General features: G+C 35.8%; 1 protein-coding gene, 1 long non-coding RNA gene and 1 other non-coding gene across 5 annotated transcripts; 1 reads left to right on the forward strand and 2 right to left on the reverse strand.

The window, feature by feature from the left end:
* Positions 1 to 752: 752 nt before the first annotated feature.
* On the reverse strand, positions 753 to 6367 carry LOC105177529 (uncharacterized). 2 transcript variants are annotated; one of them, XR_016067294.1, is made up of 3 exons: positions 6036 to 6358; positions 1961 to 5908; positions 753 to 1222 (listed from the first exon to the last, which is right to left on the reverse strand). It is a non-coding gene; the product is annotated as an uncharacterized LOC105177529 (long non-coding RNA). The 2 variants fall into 2 exon arrangements; XR_016067293.1 differs by having other exon boundaries at positions 1961 to 6367.
* Positions 6368 to 7095: 728 nt separating this feature from the next.
* Positions 7096 to 7167, forward strand: TRNAT-CGU (transfer RNA threonine (anticodon CGU)). Its single transcript has one exon. It is a non-coding gene; the product is annotated as a tRNA-Thr (tRNA).
* Positions 7168 to 11518: 4351 nt separating this feature from the next.
* Positions 11519 to 14191, reverse strand: LOC105177527 (transcription factor TCP5). 2 transcript variants are annotated; one of them, XM_011100721.3, is made up of 2 exons: positions 13627 to 14191; positions 11519 to 13201 (listed from the first exon to the last, which is right to left on the reverse strand). In XM_011100721.3, the coding sequence occupies exon 2, from the start codon at positions 13075 to 13077 to the stop codon at positions 12007 to 12009; it is 1071 nt and encodes a 356-aa protein (XP_011099023.1). In that variant the 5' UTR covers positions 13078 to 13201; positions 13627 to 14191; the 3' UTR covers positions 11519 to 12006. The 2 variants fall into 2 exon arrangements, with proteins under 2 accessions (XP_011099023.1, XP_011099021.1); XM_011100719.3 differs by having other exon boundaries at positions 13674 to 14190.
* Between the last annotated feature and the right edge of the window lie 389 nt (positions 14192 to 14580).

Here is a 14580-nt window from a genome sequence, read left to right on the forward strand (position 1 = left end):
TCCAGGGTGTCAAGTGCAGACTTCTGGAACCTTTGAACGCAAAACTCCGGTAAATCAAAGTACTTCTCTCGAACTAAATTTCCCAAACATGCAACTTATTTTCCTTAAATCCAACAATATATAGCATTTTTAACTGGAAAATCATCTAGCGAACACTGTTCGAGCGAAAACACTAGGTGTGCTTGCATTCGCAGAAGCAGAACAAACACGCTAGAAGAATCCAATACCGTTGAGCTCCGCTGCAAGAGCCTGTACTGAACCGCAATCTAGCGGGGAGCTGATGAAAACAATTGAACAGAATAAATTTGGAAAATGAATGATTTAAACCACTGTAAACCCTCACCCAATATTTTAGAGAGGAGGCGGTAAAGATAAACTGAACAGTTGGAGCTGTGAGTCCCGACCCGATTAATTGATGAAACTAACGCGACTTTAGTTTAAAGAATTGGCATCGCGACCAAAACGCATGATGAGGTCCAATTTTAGTTTTCTACTTAATTTGGGGAAGAAGAAGAAAAATAACACTCTGGGATGGATTTCCAATAAAGTACTAATTCAAGTTAGCCATAAATAATACATCTCATTTGCTAGTTTTAATTGCTTAAAAAAAGATTTATAAATCAATCTAATTTTTTAGATTTGATTGACTCGAGATTTTGTGAATTCAGTAATAGATTTCCCTGATGAGATTTATTATAACCACAAGGAGATTACAAACATATTAAAAAGTGTAATTAATAATAATCGAAACGAAGCAAACATTGTAATCACTATTCTATTCAATTCAAATTCATTCCAAGATTCCATCTCTTGTACAATCAAATTCCAGAACAACTCCTCAACAATGCCACACTGCAAACATTCAAACCTGCCAATGGCAATGGTTCCCGGACTCATGTCTGATTCATTTCAATTCCATTATCAATTTCAAATGCATGATTCTAATATCAAATTCCCCAATGGTACGTAGATATTCACCCTCCATGTGTTTCAAGAGCATCCCCTGCGTACTAGGGCGGGGGATAAAAACGAAAAGAGCCATTAAAGTGGACAGATGAAGGTTTATGTCTTGCCATAGTGAGTATCAGATTGTAGGATGCATACAGAATGTACGAGTGTGACTGGAATTCTTCTTCCTTGCAGAAACTTCAACATTTGGGCAACTCCATTAAAACCAACGGAAACAAGCTGATCTGGCTAAATTCCATCCCACTATTGTGATCTGCAGGGTAGAAAGATTGACAATTTGATAAATAGGGGGAAATAAAAAAGTGATGATGGAAGCAATGAAGCTCCAAGGTAGAACAGGGTCATAATTAAGCAACCTTAATGTTCAAGCAAGGTCTGGCCTCTATCAATAACAAACACACAGCCAAAGTAGTTTCCAAGTTAATTTAACAGAGTCAAAAAAATTCTACGAATAGGCAATTTTATATCTGTATCCAATTTCCATAATAGGCAAAACAATGGAGCGTATATTTTAATGCGAATGTGAAAAAGGGGAGAGGATAGAAGACTGAAGCTGCTTACAGGTGATAAATTATTCACTAACTACACGCATAAAGTGTGCACCATGCATGAACCTCCCCCCAATTCAGAGGTGAAAATGATGCAACATCACAATTGTACCAAGGCCTGCCTGCTCTATCAACCACCATTAGTACCAGATATAACCAAGATAAGCTTTGACAGGCAAGAAAGCTCCTCTAAATTAAAGAGAGAAATCAAGTTTCAGTTCAGAAAATAATGGAAATAAAAAATTTCACCACTTAAATCCCCAGTTGCATTAACTATTAATACAACCTGACAATCAGTGAAAGAACTTATTTGGAAAAAAGAGCGGCTTACTTCAATGCTACCCCTAATTTGTCCAAAAGAAACATCAAAGATACACGGTCAAAACAGAAACTAAAGAATAGAAAAATTAACAGGGGTAAACAGTGGAGTCATCAAGACATACCCGTGACAATCTCTTCAACCATCCTAAGCAAAAATGATAGCAACGTACATCCCACAGAAGCACTGAGGCAACACAGATCAAAGTGCCTCTAGGTGATCAGAAAAGCCATCACTCCACTGAGGCATATCCTTGCTGGTGAGGTAGTGTCAGAGCTAGTGCGTAAAAATCTTTTCATGGTCACATAAGTGACGCTTATGCTTATAGTGTTAGTAGAAAGTCGGCCATTCACCTTAACATGTCTTCACTTTAGAAACACTGTATAAGAATTATGAGCTCTCTATACGGCTGCTTTAACAGCTTACCAACGCTAAGCATGCAATACTTGCAAATGCATGAAAATATATGTGACCATATGGAACACGGACATAAGCCAGACTTTTATCACATTTAGATCTTTTTTATGGCGTGAAGGAAAAATTTTCACCATAAGGGAGCGTAGGCTATAACTTGAGATTGACTGTCAGGATGAGGTTGGAATGCACTGCAGCAGAAGGTTTGGCACTTAACGTTGCATGGCTTTTTCTATGAAAGTGAGAATGCGTGGTACAAATGAAAATAAATTATCATTGCTGGTTGTATTCACTTAATTTTCTCATAATCCAGGGAAAAACCCTAAAAGCGACGAATTCACCCTAAAGTCAGACAAGATCATTAAAAACCTGTGTGCTTTTAATGCATCCACATCCACGAAATTGTTTTACCCTTATCTTGCTACAAAAGATTTAGTGTTCTTCTTATCTGTTAGATTCACAGGATTTTGTAATCAGATTTACAATTATTATGTCCAATAGCATTTGATCCCTAAATAGAGCTACTTTTCAACACTTCACACTAATGTATTAACTTTTCTGAGTATAAAAATAAGCTCATCAGTTAACAGCAATGAACATAGTTGAGAACATAAGATAGAGAAAGAACACAGAGAGAAATGGAGCAACCAACAGGAGCACCCCAGCAACAACAGCAAGCATCAACCCCTTTGAAATGCCCCCGTTGTGCCTCCCTTGATACTAAATTTCGCTACTTCAACAATCATAGCCTTGCACAACCCCGACATTATTGCAAGACTTGCAAACGGCAATGGACTGTAGGTGGAAACTTAAGGAATATCCCTTTTGGAGGTAAAACTAGGAATGGTAAGCAAACAAAAGCCTCATCTTCAAGATGTGGCAATCCAAGATCTCAAGCCCCAGAACCACCATTATCACTAGGGGAGGAACACCTACAGAACTCTCAATCTGTGACACCAATGGCAGAATTAATTCCCCAAAATTTAGATACAACCATGACCCAACCAGTCACAAATCTGCCTGCAGAAATATCTCCATTCAGTTCATATTATTTCAATGATGAGATCTCTTGTTTGGATGCTATACAATCTTTGATCCAGCCAGAAGTTACCAATCAACATGTCAATGCTTGGAATCAATTCGACAGTGGCAGTGCCAACATGAGGATTCAGCATGAATGGAATATTCAGTCAATGGCACTAGAACAGGTTTTACCACATCAACTCCCCAGACAGATCGAGCCTTACCAAACTCATAATCATGCCAATAATCCATCTCCTTATCACTTATACAACAATAGTTTGGTTCAACCTACCAGGCCTATAGATCCTTTACCCCAAGACATCATGAATAACTTCAACTTCTATACATCAGATGCTAGTGTACGGAACAACTTCAGCGGCAACATAGCTGACACAGAAATGGATACAACTACAGTGAACGTGGATGAATGGCTTAATTTTCCAGGATATGGACCACCGTAGGTAATTAATGAAGCCATGTTTTAATCCTAACGCTAGTTTCACAGGTAACATGGCTTTACTATATCTTCCCCTGTTGCGTAGTGAATAGATTTTGTTGTTCTCATTTTTTTCTTCCCATGATTTAGTAATTCGTATTTCATGTGATCTTCATTTTTCCAGAAATATTCAAAGGTATGCCAGGAAAAAAACAATAAGTAGCGTCCACTGAGTTTTTATGTTAAACCTAATAAATACACTGTTGCTTGAGCTATAAGCATTACAAAGTCTGGAAAATTTACATTTTGCAACTCAAGAAAAATTGGGTGGTGAATGAATGACATGATCTAGTCATCCAAGCAAAAACAAATTCATTGATCTGAGTTCACAAAATTACAAGCACTATCCAGGAAATTCACCTGTTGATCATCACACCTTAAATTTTGAATTGTTTAAACAAATGAAAAAAGATCAAATTTATAATAAACAAATTAACTAAATTTTCCTGTGTCTTGTCTTGAGGTATAAGATCAACGGGAAAACAAATAAAATTCTCCACAGATCAACCGTACTATAACATCCTCAAATTTTGTTCATACGCAGCATCTATTATCATATCATAACAACACAACGTGGAAGTATATTGTATGATTGTTGAGTCTTTTATTCGTTGAGGATTTAATTGACAAAATATTTTTTTGAAAAGCAACTGAATGTTGAAAAAATTAAAAGTTGAGATGTGAAAGTAGAATTATGTAAAAGTAAGGGGGGGTTAGAAATTGAAGTATCCTTAGTCCTTATGAAATTAGAGAATGCTGGGTCGTAGTGGCTCCTAAAACTCAAAAGGGGAAAAAAATTAAGAAAGATCTTGTTTCCTACGTAACTGAAACATCTAAACCAAACTCCATTCAGCACTTCATGGAAAAGCCTCAACTTCTTCTCATGTTTCGTTCTAGCTTTTCTCCCTTTGATACCGGCAATAGCAGATATAAAGATCGTCAATTTTGAAGACGAGAGTTTCTGTTGCACACATTCTTACAACCGGAGAATATTCTTTAGGTTTCCACCTATAGACCATTACCTTATGCAAAGCCATGCATAACAAGATGTCGCATAGCCATTTACAGTCGAGAAATTAGTATGTAAAAAAAGTCGCAACTAGGACATTTCAACAAGGTTGGCGATTACTCCTGCTAATGGGGTTCATTTGCTTCTCTCCTTGCTCCATCTCTATCCCCCACATCGTCATTCGATGTTCTTTTTACCTATTTAGTCGCCAGTATGCATATATATATATAGTGATAGCTATAGTTGACCTCATGAAATGACCGGCAGCAGGAATTTCTATGTTGGAGCACATACCCATGCAAACGATGAGATTCCAGTTTGGCTGCCACACAATCTTTAAATAGCCCTCAGTAATCTATCAACATTTCAAAGGTGAACCCTTATTTGAATGTGCAAAATGCATTTTCCCTCCAATGGCATCAAAGCCGGTTTTATCGCGACAAATTGGTAGTCATTGTGAATCCAGCCAAATTTATAATCTAGATAACACTGGGAATCCTCATAATTTATGTATTGGTTCAGCTTATAAGGCCCATGAATCCGTTGCCTCGAGACTTTACCAATAATATCGGCTTCTCTACACCAAATCCTAGTTTTAGGAACAAACCTAGTGGCCAAACAACAAACATGGAAACAAGTAGAACTCCAGTAAACCGGACACCTAGTTCCAGCAACAGACCACAAGAGAAATAAACGCAGCCACGTGTAAGCACCCCATTGTTTTAGTAGTTAATTAATACGCATTCATTTCCTAAGGCAGAAAAGGGCATAAAATAAACACCAAATATCAGGAGCGCAACTCGAAAGATCACTTATAAACAGCAAAGTACAGATGACTAAACCAAAAAAGTAATAGAAACTCATGCAAGTTCACGCATCATCTATCCCAGAGATCAGCAGGCAAATGCATGATAGCAGGTTAGTCATCTAGCATAATAATTCACAACCACTGAATTGAATCCGCAGAATCTCAAGCTGCATCACCAATTGTTTCTCCAAAAAATCTAGGTTATACCAGAAGATCACTTGTTTACTACGCCTTGAAGATTAATTAAATCCATGGCAAACAAACGAGAAAATGATCTCAGCTAAACACTCCACGTAAAATTCACGCCGACTCTCCACGTTCGCTGCGAGTAGTGATTCGACCATCACAATTAAGCTCGCAACAGAAACATGAATACAATAAGCAAACGCAAATCGACAATTACAGAGATCCTAACAAAAATTCAGGGAAAACGAAAAGGAAAGAAGAACCTGAACTTGGACTGAAATTCTGATGAATTCTCCAACTACAGCCACTCACTCAGTCTTGGAATGTCGATCGCGTCAAGAAGACGCACGTAGGCACAGGTGTATATATAGGCGCGCGCGCCTGATTCTTGATAGCATCACCTTGTTTGATTTTCAGTCAGGAAAAGAGTATTCAATTACAATATCCCTAAGAAATTCGACAGGTAAATTCATTAATTCGTTGAGTTTAAGGATGATTAATGGTTGCTGCTTGCCTTGAAATTCAAGGACTAGTTTTGCATTGTGGGGAAAGAAAATTTAATACACAGCTCTAATTTGTACCCTCAAATTATTTCCATCACAATTTACTACAGCCAATATGTGCACCGTAATTAAATAAAACTTAGGGATAATCAGAGTCCCCTCCCTTGAAATTTAGTGTAATTACATATGTAAACTATTTATGGTTTAAAAAATTATATGTAGCATTCTTAATATTTATTTTTATCTAACCAATTAGTCATTCATTGGTTAAAAATCACTAAATTTACTGATATTAACAAAAAAAAAAAAAAATGAATGAAAATTGATATTTACCCTCGATCGACATATTGCGGGTTAAATAATTTTTTGGGACTAAAATGCTCATATAATAGTGAAAATATACCTTCTTACATGCATTAACTCGTGAAGACGTATGAGAATAATTTGGTAATAAAAAGATTTATTTTTGACCTGCAATAAATTAGTAATAAGTCAATTTTGAATAAATATAGATTTTCTGTTCGATTTTTGTTAATAGCAACAAATTTGATAAACTTTGACTAATAGGAGGACTTATTTGTTAGATAAAAATAATACTTAATGGTGCTAAATGTAATTTTTCAAACTAATGATTAGACATAAATTAATAATTAATAACACAATATTTACTGTATATTATTTGAAGGAGGGACTGTATTTGCCATGTTTATTAGTTGGGATTGAATTTTAGGAGAGATTGGGATTTATTAAAGTAATTTTTATTCATAAAATTTTGATAAAATCATTGTTAAAATATTCTGAGGAATGTACTAACCAACTAGCTTCCGTAGCATAGTGGTAGTGCGTTCGCTTCGTAAGCGAAAGGTCGCGAGTTCGATCCTCGTCGGGAGCTTTAATTTTTCAGGAACTGCGATTTTTTCCGCAGTCTTGGGCTACTATGGGCCAGAACGCATGGCCCATTATCTAACAAACTGACCCATTGTGAGCAGTCTCTTCAAAGTTACCTTGTTTATTTTCTCTTCCCCCCCCTTCCTTTTGATTTATTTACTAGTGGTTGGAGATATTAATTGGATGACAGTCAATTATTTTTTAAATATCTACCAAATGGAAATTGATCTCCGAAATTTAATTAACAAATGACATAGTTGTTTACCTTTAATTATCATTCTTAGATGTGGGATGCAACTGCGATTGTTTTAATTGTTCATACCGAAGTAATTTGCGCGTACGAAAGAGATTGATACCTAATCAAAGCTCTAGTATGAATTACATGGCTATTTTAAGTTAATATAATAGCAAAAAATGTGAGAAGGATGTTCCTCCTATCGTGTCCTTTCTGGATGAGGTTCTTCTTATCGTGTGAATATAATTTTGTGGATCTAATGTATGTGGATGAATGTATAAGGTCACTTTTTCTTCTAGTTGTGCATCTTTTGACCTTGCCTCCCCTTCTCCAGTGGAAGAGGTCCCTCTTTTTAGGCAACAACAAAATTGTTGTAATAGATCACGGATTTGGGGCTATTATGGCCTCATAATTATTGAATAAGATTGATCCTCTCAGATTTGGTGTTGGCTGATACCCTTCAGATTTGAGGGGCAGTTGGAGAATACCTCCATATTCAGGGAGGTTGTTGGAATTCGTTAGGGTTTGGAGTCCTTCTCTCTGATGAAGCCACTTGTCATTGAGGGTCTGTTGGGCCTCCTTTTTTTTTTTCTGGGGAAAACGTAAGTTTCATAAATGAAAAAATTGGCATAGTACAATAGTGCTCATAAGCTATGCTCTTTCTCGACAGGTCAAAGGATACACTACAATCGATAAAATGCATTAGTACTAACAGAGCTAGGAAGATTTATGCTCAAAATTCGTAGTCTAACATTCTCTATTATAGCTAGCTAACGTGACCGGTGTCCTTGCAGTGTGTTCGAACCTTATCAAATTGTGTTCCCTCCAGATGTGGTAAACGCAGGATCCAAGTAATGTACGAAAAGTCATATTAATGATGTGTTTGCCCTCCACTTCCTAGAAACCCATTCTATGTCCAACCGCCACTCTTTATTGGGCCATAGAAACTGTATGGTCTGTCTGACAACTGCCAAGCACCTTCGACTATAATGACAGTGAAAGAACATATGTGTGTGTGTCTCCAAATTATCCTCATCGCAAAGGACGCATCCTCCTAAATGTGATAACCATTGCTTGTCAGTTGTAGTAAGCTTCTCCTGTATGGCAAGCCAAAGAAGTTTATGTGTCGAGAAATTTTAAGAGGTCCTGAAAGTAGTGACGACCAACCTACTTTAGGGCCAGGGGGATCAAACAAATGATAAAGGGCTTGCGTTGTGATAGCATTGCCCGAGAAACGTTATCTTGTCATTACCTCCGTGAATAATAGGTAATGCGTGCAAGATCTTCAGACATTCAATATCAATGAAAGTAAGCCATTACCACTGACCCTCGTGAATAACAACCTGCAGCTTCAAGGATTCTTGCAATCCCATAATAATGGGCCCTCGGGGAAACCCGCTAGAGCCGTCTGCCAGGTCCCTTTGGATCTCCTAGGCTCTCCTAACCTAGGTCTCCTTGGAGCATTACGAGCTTCTTCTTTTTTTTTCCCCTTCATCTTTTTGTTTTTTTAGACCACTTGGGTCTCTTTAAACTAATTTATTTTTATCCACATCACATGTATATATATATATATATATTAATGAATGAGATCAATATGCAATAATACAAGGCACAATGAAAATTATTCTAATATTGCTTCCTTATCATTCTAATTTTGCCAAAGTCATCATAATCTACAATAGAATGTAACACATAATACATAGGCAAAATAGTAATTTTAGTCTTGTAATTTAGGAAGGATGGTATTTTTGGTCCTATATAAATCGGATTTTATGATTTAATCTTTTAATTTTATAATTTTGATAATTTTAGTATTTTTTTTCTAGTTAATTTGATTTAAAATTGAATGTGACTTAAACAACCCAATTAAATTATAATTTTAATTCTATAAATCAATTTGTGCAAGATAAAAAGTGGCAACTTCCTAAATTATAGAATTAAAAATGCCAATGTCCCTTAAGTTACAAGATTCAAATTGCAATTTAATTGTGTCATATACAAGTCAAATGCAATATCCGTCCAATTTGATCGAAAAAGAATGAAAATATTAAAATTTTAAAATTACAGGACTAAATTGAGAAAATTAATTTATGCAGAATAAAAGCACCATCCCCATAAATTATAAGACTAAAATTGCATTTTTTTCCTAAACTAAATTATTTAAGATTTCCAGTTCTCTATGCACCCTGAAATAAAAAGCATTCATTAATTGGATTCAGTATATATATGGGTAAATTACAATGAGCACTCCTAAAATTTGACATAATTATATTAATACTTCCTTATTGTTTGAAAAATTACAAATACCTCATAATGTTTGGTGAAATTATGTATTCTTGAATGGATATTTGGAATTGCCAACTGTTCCTTGTTGTATATATTTGCTTCTTTGAACGAGGTGGATCGAAAATTTTTGAAAAATTATAAAAAAGTTATCCACTCAGTCCCTATTTTTTTTAAAACAAATAAGTAAAATTATAATTCGCTATCCATAAAATGGAAGAAAACCTAATGAAGACTAGTAGATCGGGCTAGTTGTTAGATGACTGTTAAAATCAAGGATATTGATAATTTTTTAAATAATAAAAAATTATTTATAATTATGTTAAATCTTAGAAAAATTACAATTTTAGTCCTATAACGTATGAAAGGTGACATTTTTAGTCTTTGTACGAATTGATTTCCGCAATTTAGTTTTGTAACTTTATAATTTTGAAAATTTTATCATTTTTTTGGCCAATTTGGCCGAAATTATAATTTATTTGCAGTTTTAGTCCTACAATTAGATTCATATAGGACAAAAATGGTAACTCTCCTAGGTTATAAGATTAAAAATACCAATGCATCATAAGTTACAAGATTAAATTGTAGTTTAATTGGGTCATATATGCAAGTCACGTATAATTTTCTGACGGAATTGATCGAAATATGATGAAAATTATCAAATCTTCAAAATTACAGAACTAAATTGTGGATTCAATTCGTATAAAATAAAAATTATTACTCCCACAAAATTACAGAACTAAAAATACAGTGTTCCCACAGAAATTCATAGTAATTTAGCCCGCCGTATTTATAACTCTTACAGTCTCTGATTCTTCTCTTACAATATACCCATGATTGGATACATGCATGTGTATGGATAAACACTCTTTTTGTGTACTAACTGATCAAGATAACTAATGTATGAAAAACTTACATGAAAATTCTCAAAAACTTTAAGGTAATTATAATTAAAATTAGATCATTGCAAGAAAGGTAGGGATAGGATTAACCCTAAAGTTTTATAAGTGTGTAGTTTGGGTTACATAGAGAGGATGGGGGGGGTGGAGTGCAGGCCAATGGGGACCCTCCTAGCTATGACAAGAACATTGCATGGTGGTCCTAATTGTAACTATTATTAATTACACACACTCACACATGATAACAAACCAAACCCTAATACTACTTTTGTACCTTCACCTAACTTTTTTCTGAATTCGGATTTCGGACCACACACTATCTTTTCTTTTCTTTTTCTTTTTCTTTTTTCAATCTTATTTACTTTGTTGGATCTTGTGTAAAGTTGACGTGACTACAACTGTCGTCTTCACCCCGGAACAAAACCCTTCTTCTTCTTCTTCTCATACTTCTGCTCCTTTCTGCTATATTTATATATATATACTTAATTATGATCACCAAATAAAAATGTAATTTAATTTAATTAATTCCTATATATTAAGATACTTGAACTTTGTATATATTTTATTAATAATGTTAAATTCAAGGACATGCATGCAAGATGATGATGAACTAATACTGAACTGGGAATTCAACAGGCCATATGCAGGGGCTGGGACCATGCTACCTAGGTTTTTACTAGGCTAGAAATGTGATTTTTTTTTCCTTAATTTTGTGGATTGTAATAAAAGGGGTGGGAGGAATTAATTAGGCATATATATATATATATATATATATGGAATTTCATCGATGAGTATATGAATTAATTTAGAGGATGATGAAGCCGACATTAGAACAAATTAAGAAAAAATTCTTGGAATAAGTCTTTAATTTCAAAGCTTGATGGGAAGAAAATATGCAAGTGCTCATGCATGGAAAAAGCTATATATACATGTGTGTGTATATGGATCATGTGGAACAAATTCATTATTTTTCAACTATAGTTGTACTAAATAATATTAGTACCAAAGCTAACCATTTCTTTCATTGTCATCAACAACATAAGACCTTGATCATTGGTAATAAAATGAAATATTAAACAGACAAAATCTTTATATATATATATATGTAGTAGGCACCTTACCAGTGTATATATGATCAGCTATATTCATCCACTGTAACCAACTGGAAAGCTTCTATGTACTTCTCCCAGAAGCATCTCTGGCACTTCCATCGATCGATCATGTATATGAAATCAACCATGAAATCACAATCTTGACAACTATGATCACTAGAAATTAATTCTCCGATTGATCCCTAAACGATGAGCTTGTCATCATGCTTGCTCAGGAGAAAAAAACAGGCATGATTGATCTAAACAATTCTCCAAATGCTTAATTTAAGGCTGCCCCAGAATTAATTGAACTCATGAGTGCCATTTCTTGCTAGCTAGCTTCCGTCGTTGTTTTGTGAAGGGAGGAGATTTGCAGTCATGTTGAAATGGATTGGCCTGACAGGCTGAGTAGTGGAGTCATGAACAGGTGAACTAAGGGAAGAATTTGAGACATGTGAACTCTGAAAGTTCACTTGTTTCGGGTCGAATTCAGTACCAGTGGGAGGCATTTGAGAGGGAAAATAAGATTGTGTGCTCAATCCAGCAGGCTGATACACAAGAACCTGATGATGATGATGAGATCCTGATGGCACAGTCGACAGCGTTGGCTGCAACGGGACGAGGCTGAAATTGTGCCAATCTTCGGGTTGAGCCATTAATCCATGGCTTCTTGGAGGGTGAGATAGAGTTAAATTTGAGGGATCCCATCTAACAAATGAATTGAATGGATTAACAGCATTAATTGGTAGTGAAGAGGGATTTTGGCTGGAGGAGAAGTTGTATGCAGCACTTTGGTTTTCCAAGTTAAATTGCCTTTGATCTTCTTCATTTCTTGCCCAATTAGCCTGATCATCTCTACCACTTGTTTCTCCTTCAAAATCCTTAGATTTCCCCCCAAAAACACTTGGTCTGGGCTGCGTCAAAGGATCATTAATATCCCAATTGATGCTTCCTCCACCGATCTTTAGGCCGTGTTTGTCCGACTGAGAAGCTCCCAATTCATGATGGGAATTAGACAGCACTTGCTCAAGACTTTGGCCAATTAAGCTCCCTTGAGGGATTTGGAGTGGGGGCAGTTCATCAATTTCATGCTTTGCAGCATTGAGCAACCAATCAACCACTTTGCTCGGCTGATTTAGCCCTAACCGGTCTTGAAGATCGTATAATTGGATGGCAGTGGGAACGGACAGCCTCACTCGCCTGTCCCTCAGCCCTCTTACAGTGCAGACTTTGCTGTGCCTGTCTTTCCCTCCGAACGCTCTAGAGACGCGCACGATTCTTGGATCCTTAAACCTGGACCAAGACGTTGTCGAGCTCGATGATGAGGCCTTGAAGTTCTTGCTGGGATTATGATCATGACTTGTGCTGCTCTCCTGCTTGGTGAAATCTGTTTCCCTTGGAATCATCTTATGCTGCTCATAATTTGTGCTAAAAGCTGATGATGAATTAATTGCTGCTGCAGAAACCGAGGATGTTGGATCTTGATGAAAACCCTTCTGCTACTTCCCTCCTCCAGATCCTCAAGATTTTCTGTTAATTATGAGAAATTAATAAAAATACATAAACATCATCAAACTGAGAACAATATTTGCAAACCAGTTTGTCCTATTTCTATTCATGTAATAGCTAGACAATCCCAGCCTGAAAGATTATAACATAAGAAATCATTCGCCTTCACGAAAGAAGAACTTGCCGTCGACGTTTGCACACAAACTGAAGTATAATTAAAAAATAGGCAATTAATTAATTTCAAGAGTTCCTCAATCATGTTCCTGCAGAAAATTGAACTGCTGCAGATTGATGAATTGATTGAACTTCGAGAGAGAGAGAGAGAGAGATACAGATATATGCATATGATTTGATTTCTTGTGAAGTATGATGCAACCAAGGACTCAAGAAAACAAACTTGTCTTTCATTACCAAATTAGAAACCAAAATGATAAAAAGAATCTTACACAATTAGTTTGTGTGAAACTACCACATAAGTTTGTTGCAGGATTACCTGTGGTTTGGGTTTTGTCTGAGAAGAGAAAACTCAATATGCAATATGAATTTCCAAGTATTGAATGCGGCTTTCTTATAAACTCAGACTCAGACAACACAGACACAGACAACACAGACACAGACACAGGGCCAGCCCTTGATGAGAGCCATATAGATAGATAGATAGATAGACGTTAATCTGGAAGACTAAAATTGAGTTGATGAATAAAGAGATGTACATATACAACTGATATTAGGTAGCAGTATGAGAGTATGAATGATTAGAGAAAAAGAAAGAAAAGAAGATGCTGCCCTCCGACCGACCATGCTCCAAGAAAACAAAAGAATGGTGCACACAAGCCCACGTGTACATCCGCATCCCATACATATACATACATATATACATATATATGCCAGTCAAAATCTTATCAATCAAATACCCTCATCATGCTTAAATTAACCTATATATATATCAAAGTTAAATTATATGCTAATTTATAATTAACAATGAAGGAAGACGTTGTTCTAATCTACCCAAGAAACTGTGTATATTTTTCTTCTTTGTGCAAATATATATAGAAAAAGTTGGGTTTGGTGCTTTATCGACAACTACAAAAGGCATTATGGTTGAGTTCTTATCCTACGACATCAACATGGGACTTGACAGAATAGATGCACGCCTGTTGCCAATCTCACACAACATCCATGTTAGATTATATGTATATATTGCTCTATGATCCAAGACGACAGCTGCTAGTTATCTTTGTACATTAGGGCATTAATTAATAATCTCAACATTTGTATGAGGAATTAAGGTTTCTAATTATACACACACATATAAACAATTGAACTCAAGATTGACCGATCGATCGATGTCTAGAGCAATTATAGGATGTCAGCGGTTGGATTAATGAGGGACCAAAGTA

Source organism: Sesamum indicum, linkage group LG9 (genome assembly GCF_026168435.1).
Source record: "Sesamum indicum cultivar Baizhima isolate 11 linkage group LG9, ASM2616843v1, whole genome shotgun sequence".
Taxonomy (NCBI): Eukaryota; Viridiplantae; Streptophyta; class Magnoliopsida; order Lamiales; family Pedaliaceae; genus Sesamum; species Sesamum indicum.

Coding starts and splice junctions, on each gene's coding strand:
- LOC105177527 (XM_011100721.3), bottom strand. CDS start 13,077: ATGATTCCAAGGGAAACAGATTTCACCAAGCAGGAGAGCAGCACAAGT.